Source organism: Drosophila subpulchrella, chromosome 3R, assembly GCF_014743375.2.
Source record: "Drosophila subpulchrella strain 33 F10 #4 breed RU33 chromosome 3R, RU_Dsub_v1.1 Primary Assembly, whole genome shotgun sequence".
NCBI lineage: Eukaryota > Metazoa > Arthropoda > Insecta > Diptera > Drosophilidae > Drosophila > Drosophila subpulchrella.
Genome location: NC_050609.1, coordinates 934643 through 950184, shown reverse-complemented (window position 1 = coordinate 950184; position 15542 = coordinate 934643). Strand labels below are relative to the sequence as shown.

The 15542-nt window shown below is 41.4% G+C and overlaps 6 protein-coding genes and 8 non-coding genes across 14 annotated transcripts; 7 read left to right on the top strand and 7 right to left on the bottom strand.

The window, feature by feature from the left end:
* Positions 1-18: 18 nt before the first annotated feature.
* On the bottom strand, positions 19-2164 carry LOC119563499. Its single transcript, XM_037876939.1, has 6 exons — positions 1957-2164; positions 1300-1653; positions 824-1001; positions 573-769; positions 269-519; positions 19-213 (listed from the first exon to the last, which is right to left on the bottom strand). Exons 1-6 carry the CDS (start codon positions 2162-2164, stop codon positions 19-21), a joined length of 1383 nt encoding a protein of 460 aa, XP_037732867.1.
* A 1345-nt stretch (positions 2165-3509) lies between these two features.
* LOC119560907 (attacin-A) lies at positions 3510-4283 on the bottom strand. Its single transcript, XM_037874610.1, has 2 exons — positions 4089-4283; positions 3510-3972 (listed from the first exon to the last, which is right to left on the bottom strand). Exons 1-2 carry the CDS (start codon positions 4247-4249, stop codon positions 3588-3590), a joined length of 546 nt encoding a protein of 181 aa, XP_037730538.1. The 5' UTR covers positions 4250-4283; the 3' UTR covers positions 3510-3587.
* A 482-nt stretch (positions 4284-4765) lies between these two features.
* On the top strand, positions 4766-4839 carry Trnat-agu. Its single transcript has one exon. It is a non-coding gene; the product is annotated as a tRNA-Thr (tRNA).
* Positions 4840-5036: 197 nt separating this feature from the next.
* Positions 5037-5110, top strand: Trnat-agu. Its single transcript has one exon. It is a non-coding gene; the product is annotated as a tRNA-Thr (tRNA).
* Positions 5111-5307: 197 nt separating this feature from the next.
* On the top strand, positions 5308-5381 carry Trnat-agu. Its single transcript has one exon. It is a non-coding gene; the product is annotated as a tRNA-Thr (tRNA).
* Positions 5382-7335: 1954 nt separating this feature from the next.
* On the bottom strand, positions 7336-7408 carry Trnaa-agc. Its single transcript has one exon. It is a non-coding gene; the product is annotated as a tRNA-Ala (tRNA).
* Positions 7409-7931: 523 nt separating this feature from the next.
* Positions 7932-8522, top strand: LOC119551620. The gene has a single exon (XM_037861038.1). The coding sequence runs from the start codon at positions 7932-7934 to the stop codon at positions 8520-8522; it is 591 nt and encodes a 196-aa protein (XP_037716966.1).
* A 1229-nt stretch (positions 8523-9751) lies between these two features.
* Positions 9752-9824, top strand: Trnaa-agc. Its single transcript has one exon. It is a non-coding gene; the product is annotated as a tRNA-Ala (tRNA).
* A 108-nt stretch (positions 9825-9932) lies between these two features.
* Positions 9933-10004, bottom strand: Trnap-ugg. The gene has a single exon. It is a non-coding gene; the product is annotated as a tRNA-Pro (tRNA).
* Positions 10005-10317: 313 nt separating this feature from the next.
* Trnaa-agc lies at positions 10318-10390 on the bottom strand. Its single transcript has one exon. It is a non-coding gene; the product is annotated as a tRNA-Ala (tRNA).
* A 129-nt stretch (positions 10391-10519) lies between these two features.
* LOC119545666 (glycine-rich cell wall structural protein) lies at positions 10520-10990 on the bottom strand. Its single transcript, XM_037851392.1, has 2 exons — positions 10970-10990; positions 10520-10903 (listed from the first exon to the last, which is right to left on the bottom strand). The coding sequence occupies exons 1-2, from the start codon at positions 10988-10990 to the stop codon at positions 10520-10522; spliced, it is 405 nt and encodes a 134-aa protein (XP_037707320.1).
* Positions 10991-11350: 360 nt separating this feature from the next.
* LOC119545827 (translation initiation factor IF-2) lies at positions 11351-11820 on the top strand. The gene is made up of 2 exons (XM_037851725.1): positions 11351-11365; positions 11425-11820. Exons 1-2 carry the CDS (start codon positions 11351-11353, stop codon positions 11818-11820), a joined length of 411 nt encoding a protein of 136 aa, XP_037707653.1.
* A 182-nt stretch (positions 11821-12002) lies between these two features.
* On the top strand, positions 12003-12074 carry Trnap-ugg. Its single transcript has one exon. It is a non-coding gene; the product is annotated as a tRNA-Pro (tRNA).
* Positions 12075-13448: 1374 nt separating this feature from the next.
* LOC119562943 (holotricin-3) lies at positions 13449-14547 on the bottom strand. The gene is made up of 2 exons (XM_037876100.1): positions 14372-14547; positions 13449-14007 (listed from the first exon to the last, which is right to left on the bottom strand). The coding sequence occupies exons 1-2, from the start codon at positions 14381-14383 to the stop codon at positions 13522-13524; spliced, it is 498 nt and encodes a 165-aa protein (XP_037732028.1). The 5' UTR covers positions 14384-14547; the 3' UTR covers positions 13449-13521.
* Positions 14548-15542: the final 995 nt, after the last annotated feature.

Here is a 15542-nt window from a genome sequence, read left to right as displayed (position 1 = left end):
TATGTCATGCAAAGATATTTATAGCTGCATCATGGCCTTAAACTTATCGCGCTGCTTTTGCTTCAATGCCTCATGCCTTTTCCGTTCCACATTTTTGATTAGGAACTCTTGGAATTTCCTACGCATGTCCAACGATAGTCCCGTGTTCCGCAAATCCAACTTCTCGAGAACTTTATTGCAGCTTATGATCTTCATTAGGTGTTTGCCAAAGTCCTAAAATTATGTATTTAGTTGTAAAAGTATATTGTACGTATTCGAAAAACCCAACCTCTCCCAGAGAATTATTTGATAAATCAATGTCCAGCAGGGTGGTGTGCTGGCAAACCAGCATCATGAACAGCTTGGTAATGGTCTCAGTGATGCCACAGGATCCCAGGTCCAGTTCCTTAATGGGCATGACCTGCAGGGTATTAAAGATCGCCGCAGCTCCGTCACTTTGGATGGGATTTAAACGTAGAATCAATTGATTGAGGGGAACATGCCTCAGGGTGCGACTAAGGATGTAGGCGCCTTCTTCAGCTGGAACATAGATACTGAATTATGTATGCAAGATAACATTTTCATTAACCTACTGATCTTATTATTGGTTAAATCGAGAACAGTGAGGGTACTAAAGGACTCCCGGCCACAGGTCTCCAAGAAGCAGCGGATTCCAGCATCCCCAACTGCGCAGTGCAGAAAGGACATCTCGGTGAGGTGGTGGCATCCTTTATCCAGGCTCTGGGCCAGGAATCGCAACTGATACGGCATCAACTTCGTGTTGTGCAGGCTGAAAAGCATGAGGAAATGCTAAAAAAAAACCATGAGGAAAGTCAGTCCCTACCAGAACTTTCGCAACTCGTGGCACTGGCTGAGTCCCTTGGACAAATGCAGAATATCCTTAACAGTCAGTTGATTGCAGCCCATTTGGTAATTGCAACCGGCCGTCTTGGTGCTGTAACTCAGTCGCAGTTGGCGTAAATCCGGCAGATTGCTCAGCAGGTAATCAAGCGGAATGTGATCTGTAGGTGGAATTAAAAGGCACGTAACAAGAACGAAGCTTTTATGCACTTTTAAATATTTTAAGCATCCCAAAATAACTAAAAAAAGGTTTAAGTCAACAGTTTTTGGCGAACGATTCTAAAAACTGTTTGAGAACAGATTACAATGTATAGATCTAAAAATACGAAGTAAAAACTTCAGTTAGTTGCATAAAATAAAAATGAATTTACAAATTTTCAACATTGAAAATTAAAGTGCAATCGAATCAGATAAAGACATATCTTTCTACAATCCTAGGGTATCTGTACACTCACTCACCATTCGCATCGGTTGTGGGCGGGGCGGGTTGAAGGAAACTTATCTCCAACTGATTTATGTACGCCGCACAGATGTCCAGGACGACCTGCACATTGCCCTCCTGCTCGTAGTCGCCCGTCGGCATGTTTTCAATAAACTCCTGCACATGTCGCTCCATGTAGATGTTGATCCAGGGCCGCTCCCTGCCCCGCGCCTGAAGTGGGGCGCTCCGCCACCGGTGGCCGTAGCAGCGCTGCCAGAAGAAGTCGTCGCGGATGTGGGCGCTGAGCAGCTGCAGCGGGAGCTGTGTGTCCAGGTGGCTAAGGAGGTAGTTGCGGTCCTCGCGACGCCCCAGCTGCCGGTACAGGGGCAACTCTGCGGATGCGCAATATCTGCATCTTATCAATTTCGCCAGAGCCTGTCCTTATGGCTACCATTCACTATACTATATCTAGCTTATATTAATTATAAATTATTATACTCTATCTATATAAGTAAAATAGCTAACGATAAAATATTTATTAGATAATTATTGAAGACTAAAAAAAAACTGATGGAACTTTTAGAGTAAAGACATTTTAAAATATTTTTAAATATGACAAACAAAAATTATAAAAAGATTATAGTATACTTCTAGCTAAGTAGTTATTTTTAGCCAATTTTAAGTCATATTCTCACCACTCCAATTCTCAACAATGGCATCGAGCACAAGATGTCGCAGACTTTTCGCTTGATTTGGCTGGTTCTCCTGGACTTCGTTGGGGATCTGGATGGTGTCCAATGATTTACCGCCGACTTTGGGCAACTTGACATCGGCGAGATTGAAATAGGCCTTAAAGGTGTCGATGGAAACGGTGCTGGGGAACTCACAGTACGTGAAATCCATTTGAATAAATGTAGTTTCCCAAAAGATACAAACTGCAGAGCTGATATAGTTGAAAGATAAATAATGTTTATTAAGCCGGCATTCTGGCTGCCAGGAAACGGTTGTCAACGTGGCCTTTTGTTGATTTTCCAGTGTAGCAGAGGTTGCGAGTAAAGGGTGTTTTTCCAAACCAGTGTTGGAATGAGTAGATTGTGTATATATTTTATATTTCTAAAACAAAATTTTATTTTGCTTGCCATTTGCCTAAAGAAGTTCTCAAGTCTGTAAAGTTGAAATTCCTTAACCTTGATAATGTGTTAACCGCAGGATATTCTTGCTTTTCCCTCGCATTTGCATAACAAAGTCGTTTTGGGTCTGCGGGATAAGGCCTCAAGTGGCAAGCCGATTATGACCCTAATTACACGACATTACAAGTCAGCGTTTATCCCACTCACCGGGCCCCTTGGGTGTATCAAAAATATTGACTTGGCATCTTTCATTGCGGCCAATCAAGGCGGATATCTACCTGGGGATTAGGCCAGCTGACATGACTTGCCTTCCAGTCCCTCCAGAAAGTCAAAGTCAGGGCTTCTCGACTGGCTGGTGTAATTTTTACGGCTTAACTAGGACTCCGCCGTGTCTGCGAAAAATGCAAAGTATATTCACGCATAAAACGCGTTATTTATGTCTCGGCCTCGACGAAGCGTCGACCGAGAATTAATAACCAACCCCGCGATGGTTGCTGCCATGATGCGCATTATTATGGCCAAATTATACACCTTATAAAACAGTTGCGCGTCTTTGCCGAAACCAAATTTTTATGTAAAGCAATTTATTTTGAATTATTTTTATGGCACTTAACGGTTGCGGTGCCTGCACACATTGGCTTACAAAAAAAAAAAAAAAAAAAGCTGACTAGTCAAAAATTGGTTTCCCATAGGCTACGTTCATCTGTGGATGGTTTTCCGTACTCCAAAGGATTTCCCCCAAGTGGGCTCGTTATTGTGGGAATTTCGCTTGATGAATTATGCGAAATCGATGCGCACATTGACAGCAGTTTGAGCGGTTGAATGATATAGCTTTTTGTCAAAAAGGAATCGACTTACAAAAATGCAGCAAAAACATTATTGACTTTATTTAACAAGAAATTAAACACCTTTTTCTTTATACAAATTTAAACTAAACATACATGCTCCAATTTGTAGTTCTAAGTTCGAACTATGAAGAATTTAAATAACTTTGTAAAAATCTTCATCCCAACAATACAATCTTTAAATTTCCTTAAACTAAATTCTGAAACATAGATTGTATTTTGATAATCATATAAAAAAATGTATTTTATTTATTCTTCAAAAATTGTTTAACGCATTTAAAAATTGAAATCAAATATGAGTAACGAACCTTCTTTTGAAATATATATAATGGCATATATAACAACAAAAAACTAGAAATCATATCGCAAGTTGAGTCCGGTACCAAAGTCGGACTTGCCACGCCTCGGTCCGCTCAAGTGATGATTGGCACTTCCGGTGGCATTGAGGTTGAGGTTGCCACTGGGGGAGGTGTACAGGTTGGCCCTGCCAGAAGTCTGGATGGTGGTCATATCGAATTGTGGAACCCTGGTGACCCCCACGGCCGCCTGGTGACCCGTTGCTGTCTGCAGATTGAGTCCTCCCCCAAACTGATCGTGGGTTCGGCTGTGGCTGTGGAAGCCAGTGGCGTTTAGCGAGGTGTTCTGGTTCTGGAGAAGATTGGCCTGGGCTGCGGCGGTGGTGGTGCTGCCCACTCCCTCAACGTGTCCGTGCTGCAGCGAGAGCCCATGTCCGTTTCTGAGGAATGGGAAGAATCGATTATAAAATATTATTTGGTATTTTTTATATATTTATAATACATTATAAATATTATTAAAAATATATGGTAATATTCTGTAAAGTGGTTGGCCTACCCGTTAACTGCTCCATAAACTCCCTTGGTGACGGGTCCACCAGCTCCGGGAGTGGATGCGAAGACTCCGGCCCGAGCATTGGCCAGATCATCGCCCACCATCACTCCGCATCGGGCAGTTGCCTCTCCGGTCTTTGGGTTTCCTGTCGCCTGGCAATCCATTTTAGATAATTTCTAGATTTCACCTTACTTCTTCGACTGTACTTTGTATTTTGAATGAATGCAAATGCTCGACAGTTGCTTTTATAGTCCGATGCCTATTGTCACAAAAGAACCCCACGCATCTTTGGTACATTTCCCTACAGTTTTCTCTTGTTCATCTCTTAATCAGCCCATGATACACAGCTATATTGCACTTGTTTTTCCCCTTTAGCAAGTGTCAATAATTTCAGCGGGGATCCCTATCCAACTTATATGTATATCTTTGGTTCTTCACATTCAAAAAAATGATAAATTTTATCATTTCAAACTCATAACTTCGTCTTTTTAAAGAATAGAGTTATAATTTTTGTTGTGGTCCATACAACAACATTCTTATAATTTCCAAATTGGCTTATTTATTATGCAGTTTTATTTGGTCATTCATCCATATTTGTTTCTAAAATTTAGATCATTAGAACAGTTTAAATTTAAATTGAGCAAGGCAATTACCATACATTGGTCCCGCAGAAATCATATGGCGCCGTGGCTTAGTTGGTTAAAGCGCCTGTCTAGTAAACAGGAGATCATGAGTTCGAATCTCGTCGGGGCCTACACAATTTAATAGTGTGTTTAATATTTTTTATTGGGTTTGAAGTTAATTGATCTCAAATTATAATTTTTAATTGAGTAACACATATACTAAAATTAATTTTTTACCCTAAACTATTTAAGTATTTTTGGTGACCTGTGGGAAATTAAAAAATTTTCACACCGGTGAAGTTTCGAAATTTTCGGCTATACCGCAAGTGGCGCCGTGGCTTAGTTGGTTAAAGCGCCTGTCTAGTAAACAGGAGATCATGAGTTCGAATCTCGTCGGGGCCTACACAATTTAATAGTGTGCTTCATTTTTTTTAATGAGTTTTAAGTTACTTGATCTTTAATTATAATTTTTAATTGAGTAACATATATACTAAAATTAATTCTTTACCCTAAACTTTTTAAGTATTTTTGGTGACCTATGAGATATTAAAAAAATTTTGCACCACTGATGTTTTGAAATTTTCGCCCGCAGCCCAAGCGGCGCCGTGGCTTAGTTGGTTAAAGCGCCTGTCTAGTAAACAGGAGATCGTGAGTTCGAATCTCGCCGGGGCCTTCGAGCACAAATTGTGTGGATGTATGTTTTTTTTTTCTTTTTTCCTTGCCACACATCCAGTGCAATGCATTGCAGCTGTCAGTCTTGAAGGCTGCGACTTGTTGGAATCGGAATAAAGGGAAAACTCTCGTTTTTCTTTTGTACGTCTGCCCCGATGACAGCTGACAAAAAGTTTGGTCTCCGTAAACAGTGGCCAGGTTTTCAGAATCACCTACCCCATTCTGTCCACCTGTTGTTGTCCTTGCAACGGCGTTGCATAACGGAAACAGTCCGGCGGAAATGTTCGACAGCATGTTGCGATGTTGTCCACCGCAAGGTGAAAAAAGGAAAGGACCATATTTGCCTTGCAAATGGAACGGACGGCTTTTCAATTTCCCTCGCTTTTCGCGATAAAGGGGCACTGCCTGCAATTAGCCGACAGCCAGCAGTCAGCTTATTTGTTTCAATTTATTTACATGCACTCGCCTCTGGCTTATCTTGCCTTTTTTTTTTATTTTTAATACACAAACGCACTCAAGCCCACCGATAACTCCGGGGCATATAATTATGGAACAATGGGGGAAAAACAAACTTCTGACAGACCAAACAATGCTATATCATTTTTATGAATTTAATTTACAGCGTCCTTTTTGTTTGTAAGTCGGATACAGCAATGTCCTCTTCTAATTTCCTACCGAGCATTAATATCTGTTGGATTTCACTTATCGGATACGAAACTTGCTGGGATGGCCCTCATTTGATGATCTCAAAGTTTGGCAATCTCCACAAAAATAGCCCCCCAATATTTGCCCAGACATGTGTTCCAACATATATCATTTGCAATGCTCTGACGCCCACCCCCAAAAAAAAGCTGCTGCAGACCTCATCGTCACCCGAGGTTTTTAGCAATTGTCAGCAATTTTCTCAATGGACAGCCCCCAAAACTATCGCCCAAAACCACTAAGCAAATGTCCCTCGTCCAAACGATGGGTGCTGTGTATTTTTCTGATTATCCCGGACGGACAGGGAAAGTCCAGCCGGAGTAGCTGGACGTTCAGTGGGCGTGTGCATAGCTTAGGCATTAACATAATTTATGTGGTTCCGCCGGATTTGGCTTTGTCGTAAAAAAGGACACTCCATTGTCCGCTTCGAGCTTCGATAACAAAGGCAAAGTCCGGCCGAGGATTGCGGTTTTTATTGTTTTGATGGCAACAAAGTTTATGGAAAGTTCCTCTCGGGCGACTCTAATTTCGTTTGTAGTTTTTCTGTTGACTTTGCGTATTTTTTTAATTAAATGAATTTTGGGGCCTGGGAGAAATCAAATGGTCGCCAGCTAATCTATGTGGCCATTACTCAAATTTTGGAAAGGATGACTGGAAGTTGTGGGGCGGGGTGTACGAAGTTCATGGTCCATAAAAACGTGCGAAATTTTCACGGGCGCGTGAATTTTCACAGCCCTTGTGGGTTCTTGTTTTTGTTTTTCCAAACACGGACGGGCACTTTCTCCCCCTTTCACCTCTTACTGATTGTTGTCACCTGTTTTTTGCACACTTTATTCGCAGGCCTCCAGGTAAATGCTGGGTATACGGGTTTTGCTCAGCAGTGTGTGTTTTTCCTGATTTTATGATTGGCGAATCCTTTGGCGGCAGTCCATTACAGGGTAATTGTGTGTCGCATTGTCGGCCATTTCTAATATTGTTAGTACACCTGGCACGCAGAACTCATAACTCAAAACGTTTTTGTTGCCCTCGTGTAATGTGGCAAAATAAAATCAAGCATCGAAAGTCGAAAACTTGAAGTTTTTCCTTACATTTAATAATGAAAAATTGCTGGCACGTGCGGTTTGGTTAAAAAAGGGAAACTCAAGAGTTTTGACGTGGGAATGGTAAAAAATGCATACTTAAAATACCTAAGGCAAAGATCTTCCACATTGTGTGATTTGAAAAAAAATTTAATTTAAAAAAAGAAATCCTTCTGGAGATGCGGGGCATCGATCCCCGTACCTCTCACATGCTAAGCGAGCGCTCTACCATCTGAGCTACATCCCCGATGTGAGCGGCGCTGACTATTTTCGACTCTACGTATCAATGGATAGATAGTCCGTTAAGATCCGATTAATTTAGTTTTCTTTGATTTAATTCTAACTTTGGAATAAATATTTTAAGAATTTATATATCTACAACACTGAAAAGGCGCAATGATGGAAAATATAATATTTCTTTTAATTTAACAAAATTTTATGTAACAAAAACCAAATGCATATAATATTTCTTTCTTCCTATAAAATGTTATTTCTTCTATTCCAAATAATACAATTTCTTTCAATTTCAGAAGTACAGATACAATTGAGCTTGTAAAATTTAAAAAGATTTCCATAGGTAACCAGGGCAGCCTTGATAGCATATAAAATTAATAACATTTCATGGTTTGTTGGCTCTGGCGAAGTTACAGCACTCGAATACTTATTACAAGGCCCATTAGGCAGCCTGTCTTCATGGGATGCCCTGACTTCGAGATGAGATGGGATAAAGAGTAGTTCCCCAAGCGACTTCAATTGATGCAGTTGGTAAAATGTCAGTGCTCCAGTTTGTATTTCTGCTGATCCTGGTCAATAGCAGTGGATCGGAGGAGATCGAAAGGGATGCGGATGGGGAGGATCGGCATTCAGGACCAGAGCCCATCGATGGGCGATCTTTTTACTTTCTAGGCACTTTGTTCCGCCGCTGGCGCAATCGCTGGATGGCCTATCACAACCCGGATTCGATGTTTGCTGGCCCCGCCTATCCCATAACTGGTTATTACAATTGTCCGCTCTATGGATGCAATCCGGCGGCCATTGGTCCGCAGCCTGGTTACTACGCCACTCCTGCAGGATTCTACACCATGCCTCTGAATCAGCAGCAGGCTCAGGGAAACAGCAACGTCTATATCTACCAGAGCGATCAGAACTCCGCTTCAGCTGGAGGTCCCCTGGGTTATGGATCCATCGGTGGTGTGTCGCCACTTGGAGCAGCCACGCCCCTGCCTCTTCCGCAATCCGGATTGACGCCACCTTCCACAATAAACACGGCATCGGCCAGTGGCAGCGGCTTTCCTGGACCAGGAGCAGGATCTGGTCAACGGCCAGGACCATTTCCAATACCCTTGCCTCAGCTGGGATGAGCGAGAAAACCCAGGAGCCATAGGAAACGCTCGCCTAAGTAAACAGGGCACACAAAGTAAAAGAAAACAATACAATTTTAATTGAAGTGTGTGCGTAAAAAAAATAAAATTAAATAAAAGGAGATAAAATATCAAACCAATACTTTTGCTCAACATTTTTTACAACTTTAAGAACAAATTTTGATTAGTGGATCTACAAATGTTATAACAAATTAACAATAGGGAGGCTGAAAATGAAATGTAATATCTCCCCCATCTCTCGTATCAATAAAATTAAACGAAACCCATTCAGCTGTGCAATTAAAATCATCTTGTTTACATTACCAACTAGATTTCGAAAGTGGCTCAGCTTGCTGAAAAATCCCCAAAAAGGGTTACCCACGCACCCACTCACACGTCCAGTTATCCATTAACGCCAAAGGAAAAACTCCACAAGCAATCTGCATAAACAAACCATCATCACCATCATCATACTCGCCAGCCAAAGGATGAGCTCGAGGTTCCAGAAGCTGAAGCATTTGTTTTGATTCCATCATAAACCATAAGATAGCTGCAGACGAGGATGGCTGATGAAGTGGTTGGTTGGTTGGTTGGTTGCAAGCTGCCCAAGGAGCCGGGGCGGTATGTATTCAATTGTTTGGCAAATAAATGCCCGGCAGCATAATGGATGGCCATCCATTGGCCTGGTCAGCTTCGTGTCCGTGTCTGTGTTCGCTCCTGTTATTATTTTTATATAACTTGCGAAAATAATAATAGAGCTTTGCCCATGCCCAAGGCGTGGCAGAGGCAAACAACCGAGCGACAGTTGAATAAACACAAGTGTGAAAGTGCAGATAGTGACTGGGTATCTGAAGCTGGCCACCGGAATCTGGCTTCCCATATGTTAAGGCGTTCTCTGCCCCTTCATATGCATTTGTCCCGGAGTTTATTTGTGTTTGTGCCGGGACAACAAGGAGAAGCAAACTCCCAGACTCATTGCCAGGTGTTTATGCTTTCTTTCGGGCCACTTTCACTGACCGGAAACGGAAATTAAATGCAAAAGTTTGTTCCAAAGCGCCCGCATTTGCTCACTTCTTATCTTATCGGTTTTCAAGCACTCAAGTTTGAAACCAGATATCTTGGCCAAGAAACAAGTCGTACTGCCAATCAGCAAATTAAATTGACCAAAACAAAGGTATATGCGACCTTGATGACGCACAACTAGCTCTTTTGACACAGCATGGCACAACGGGGATGTAGCTCAGATGGTAGAGCGCTCGCTTAGCATGTGAGAGGTACGGGGATCGATGCCCCGCATCTCCAGTTGAAAATTGTTTTTTTTTTTCTTTTTAATAAATTAATTCTTTTTAAATAATTTAAAAACTAAATTAATTAAAAAACTATAATTTAAAATCGCAAAAAATTTCGATCGGGCTCAACCGGGATTTGAACCCGGGACCTCTCGCACCCAAAGCGAGAATCATACCCCTAGACCATTGAGCCGCTTGAGCGCAGAGAAACAATTTGCTCATTTAAGATTCTGCAACTATGTGAAAGTTAAAAAAAGGCAAAAATAGATTCGCAATTAAGCAATAAATTAAAAGAAACCTATAAACATTCACGAATAGCGAATATTTCACTGGAATTTGACATACACATTTACCTACTTTTAAAGAAGTGAAGCTGCTTTCACATAATTCGGTTATCCAATCTACAGCGGATTGCATATATTCATTATTATTATGTAGCCGGTAAAGAATTCAATAAATTAAAAAAAATCCTAAATAAAGGAATTTCTTGAAAAAATAATTCCACTTGGAGATGCGGGGCATCGATCCCCGTACCTCTCACATGCTAAGCGAGCGCTCTACCATCTGAGCTACATCCCCTTGTGTCAAACGGCCAGCCAAAATCAAAACAACCCGGACACGTACTTTTTACATGAATTTTAATTTAATGGTCAATGTCAACAACTTAAAAATCAAATAATACTTGGAGAGGTCCAACAACAGATCGTCTTAGCCATAAAATCCGACGTAGGGGCTGCCATAGCCGCCACCAAAGCCTCCAGGGAAGCCACCAGGGGCTCCTCCCGCATAACCACCTCCAAATCCACCGGGGAATCCACCTCCGAATCCGCCACCACCATAGGCGGGAACTGGAACGGGATAGGGCTGCGGTACTGGCTGTGGTGGTGGACGATTGCCGCCCAAAAGACCGCCAAATAGGTTGCTAAAGATTCCGCCACCACCACCGCCGCCGCCGCCTCCAAGGAGGTTTCCAAAGATTCGATTGTCTACCGGTCCACCAATGGGCCGACCTTCAACTGGTGGCGGGGGACGCTGCTGTGGGTACTCATACTGAGCATGGGAGCAGGCGCAGAGCGAGAGGAGCACCACCAGCTAATAAAACGGAAATCAAATCCATTAGGAAACATCCGATCTTTGGAATATTCTGCCACCACTCACCGAACAGCTAATCTTGACCATGTTTCTGTATCGTCTTGAACTTGACTGACTTGCCTGTCCATCGATTGTTTCAGTTTTTATACCAAATGTTCTAAAAAACCTACGCCCACATTGTCCCGGAACACAACAGATAGACGACCTTCAACCCCATCGAAACTAACCGAATTCAGTGTTTTTCTCACGATTTGTTATATTTTGCTGTTAGTTGCTGCGACTAAGTTTTGGCACAATAAAAATTTATAGGTTCGCGAAACTGGTTGTTGTGGATCAAGTTTATGGAAGTTCTTTGAACTCGGCAAGAAAAGGAAGTACAGGAAGTGCTGGAGGTTGCTATAAATACGGCCGTTCTTAACTTGGTACCGCTTAGACCGAACCGACAACATGGGACAAAACAAGGTGAGTGGAGTGTTACTTTCATATCTAAACCTTAGTTGACAGGTTTTCCCCCTTAACAGATAACGATTCTGACTCTGAGCCTGCTGCTTTGCCTGGGACTTGGCGAATCCCATGGTTTTGGTGGAAAGATCGGAGGAGGCTATGCACCCGTCTATACCAACTTTGTCCCCTACCCGGTGGCCCAGGCCATCCCAGTGCCCCAGCCTGTCCCAGTTCCCGTGGCCATTCCTCAACCCATTCCAGTCGCAGTGCCCCAGCCAGTGGTGGTTCCCATTAAGCACGGCTGGAAGGGCGGATTCGGTGGTCTAGGTGGATTTGGCGGTGGCTATGGAGGTGGTTATGGAGGTGGTTTCGGTGGCTACCAGAACTTTGCCTCTGCCTCCTCCTTCAGCTCTGCCAGCTCTTTTGGCGGGGGCTATGGCGGCTTTGGCGGTGGCATCTTCAAGAGACGCTGATAGTATTGTTATGGATTTTTTATTAAATAAATATATTTACCTAAGTTGAATCGGACCGCTTTGATGATTTATTTTCGTCTGAGAAGACAGATGGTTTCTTTTCACTTTTAACGTGGTTCGTGCCCTAGATAATTACGCTTGGGTTGTCTCGAAACTGGCAAACAGCGGCCAATTGGGCATGAGGCTCAATGGTCTAGGGGTATGATTCTCGCTTTGGGTGCGAGAGGTCCCGGGTTCAAATCCCGGTTGAGCCCAGCGTACTATTTTTTTCATAGTTAAATATATATTTTTTTATTTTATAATATTAGACATTACTATTTTTCAGCAAGAAAATTAAAGAAACACGTTGAAAAGTGCAAAAGAAGCCACTTGGCCAAAAAGAAAAAGAGCCATCTACATTTTAATGTATTATCGATTAGTACTCGAACACGACCGCTAGGTGTTGCCCAAAAAGAAATTACTTATTTAGACACAAACCATACTTTAAAATTTCTGTGAAATTAAAAGAATCAAGCGTTGCCACTGGCAAATTAAAAGTATTCGTGCTGCCAGACCGAAAAAATTTTCTAACAGAAATGTTTTCTAACGAGAAAAATTCCGCCGCTGTTCGAAAACGTTACATCTTAACATTTCTGTTAGAAAACCGGTGGAATATAACATTTGATCGCGCCAATGTGGTGGAAAGGGGAAACTGGATTTGAAAGAGGAGCGCCCCCTAGGGAGTTGGAATGGATGAACTGCGACTGAAAAACCGTTAAAAAAATAGTATTTCAAAATTATATTTGAATTTCATTTTTTCGACCTAAAAATCAGTGTTTTGGCTGCCGTAATGCAACAAATCGTCCGAGTGAGGAATGTCATACCTCGTTGAGCTCGTAGCTTAATTTCCAATACACTGGCATTCAAACCTATAATATTTTTATTTTTGCCATTTTTTGCAAAAATAGATGATGCAACCCTTTAAAAAAATTCGAAAATTGGTCAAAAAGTAGATTTTCCTTTAACTGATAGCGATTGTTAGCATAGAAAGCAAGCTGCTCAAAACAGTCGGTATTTTAGCTCTACGCCTTGATTTGGCAAAACTGCGACTAAAAAACCGCTACAAAATATAGTATTTTTGACCAAAATCTTAATTCCATTTTTTCGACTTAAAAATCAGTGTTTTGGCTGCCGTAATGCAATAAATCGTCCGAGTGAGGAATGTCATACCTCGTTGAGCTCGTAGTTTAATTTCCAATACACTGGCATTCAAACTTAAAAATTTTTTTTTTTGCAATTTTTCGCAAAAATATTCAAAAAAATTTCAAAAAAATGAGAGAATTGGTCAAAAAATAAATTTTCCTTTAACTGATAGCGATTGTTAGCATAGAAAGCATGCTGCTCAAAACAGTCGGTCTTTTAGCTCTACACCTTGATTTAATTTAACTGAGGTTGAAATTAGTATTTCTGACTAAATTTCTTTTTTTCGACTAAAAAATCAGTGATTTGGCTGCCAGATCGGGAAAAATATAAATCATTTCGATAAAAGAGGAAGAACACAAGGCGCCTTGATTCAAAAATTTAAAACGGGTTCATACTGCAGGGAACATTTTTATTACTTATTTAATTAGGTAAATGGGCAAATGAATTATAACTAAATAACAATAATGTTTCATTGTGATGGCAAGGAAATGAATATTAACTAATAACATTATTAAAGACCTATTTTCCCCAGGAACCGCCTCCGATATTTCCACCCCCAAATTCAGATCCTTCACTGTGATGGCTTTCCTGGTGATATTCGTGGTGTTCGTGGTGTTCGTAGCCGCTGCTTCTTCCGAAGCCACCGCCATAGCCGCCTCCATAACCTCCTCCGTATCCGCCGCCGAATCCTCCGCCGTGTCCTCCGCCGAATCCTCCACCGTATCCTCCGCCATAACCTCCTCCGTAACCACCTCCATGGCCGCCTCCACCGGCATGACTGGCTAATCCGGCACCCAGTTTAGCACCCACAGCCGCTCCCAGTCCAAATCCAGCTGCTCCACCCACCAGTCCGCTCTTTAGGCCCAGCAACTTGGGAGTGCGAACCTTCAGGCCCACAAATCCGGCACGGGGTCCCTTAAAGGCCAACAATTTTATTTTTCCGGCTGAGGCATTTCGCACAAGGAACATGAAGCATATTCCCACGAAAAGAAGAACACTTGAACGCTGAAATTTAGAAATAAATATTAATATTGAAGTAAATTAATTTAGTTAGATTACATATTACTATTAGAATATATCAATATATAAATATATCAAAAGTTAATATATTATTTATGTTAATTATTATATATATTAATATATTATATATTATGTTCCATTTTTAATGAAGATGTTTGCATTCACAAGTTAAATAAAAAGTAAAGATGCCTTAAACATTTAATTTCATTTTTTTTTTAAATTCAAAGTAGATATCTTTTGTTTATTGTTTTCTCTTTTTTTAATATGTTCATTTCACTTTTTAAACACTTTGCTAAAAAAATTATTGCTGTTTCTGTCCAATTAAAATCCATCACAATCTAAGACTTACAATGATTTGCATTTTGTCTTTATATGCTGTTTTAACGCGACTTTAATGGATTATATCTGTTTTGGAAATAAACACAGGTTTTTTTTTGTAATTTTAAAATTATTATATCTTGTAAAAACTTCAAGTTCAACTGTGTGGGCCGATGACGAAGCTGGTCTTTTGGCTTGGACTGGCACAACGACGCGTGATCAATTGAAGCGGCTGCGCGGCGGTCGACGCTTTTTTATCTCGCTGACGCTTTTTGTGAGCGATCCGAGTCGCCCTTATGCAATCAGCCGTCGAAGAGGTCTTGTTTGTCTTCGCCTTTGTTGTTGCTGCCCATGTGAACTTCAGGCAGTGGCTTATATTTGCCTTATGCACATGATTTGCCCCTGAAAATTTCAGGTTTTTTGAGAGCAAAAAGAGAGAAAAGGGGGTATGCGAGAAGAAATGCTGAAAATGAATGAGCTGAAGACCACTGAATGTCAATGGGAAACGTGCCAACAAAATTTGCTGGAATATAAGCTAGAAAAAATTAGAAATAAGATCACCTTTCCAAAATGTATGCTCAGCATTTTAAGTGAAATCTGATAGCAAACATGCAAATAGAACAAGGAAGAACGCTATAGTCGAGTACCTCGACTATCAGATACCCGTTACTCAGCTAAAGGGACCAAAGGAAAATGGAGATATGCAAGCAGCAAATGCGCCACCTACCGGCGGTAGACAGATTTAAGCGTTGTGGGCATTAGAGTGGGCGTGGCAAAGTTTTTTTTTAAATCAATCGATAGGTATTGACGAGACCAATACATTTCAGTTTAAATTTTTTATCTACCATGAAAATTGTGGGCGCCACAGACTTGGGCGGTTTGTGGGCGTTGGAGTGGGCGTGGCATATTCGCGTAATAAACTTGCGCTGCGCTCAAGCCTACGGAATCTAAATCTTAAAACTCGTTTCTCTATCTTTGATATTTTCCGAGATATCCGCGTTCATATTTACGATTTTTTGAAGTTTGTGGGCGGTTTGTGGGCGTTAAAGTGGGCGTGGCAAACTTTTTTTTAGGTCAGTCGGTAGGTATTGATGAGAACAATACATTTCAGTTAAAATTTTTGTTCTAGGATCAAAACTGTAGGAGCCACAGTTTTGGGCGGTTTGTGGGCGTTAGAGTGGGCGTGGCACTCTTTTGAAACA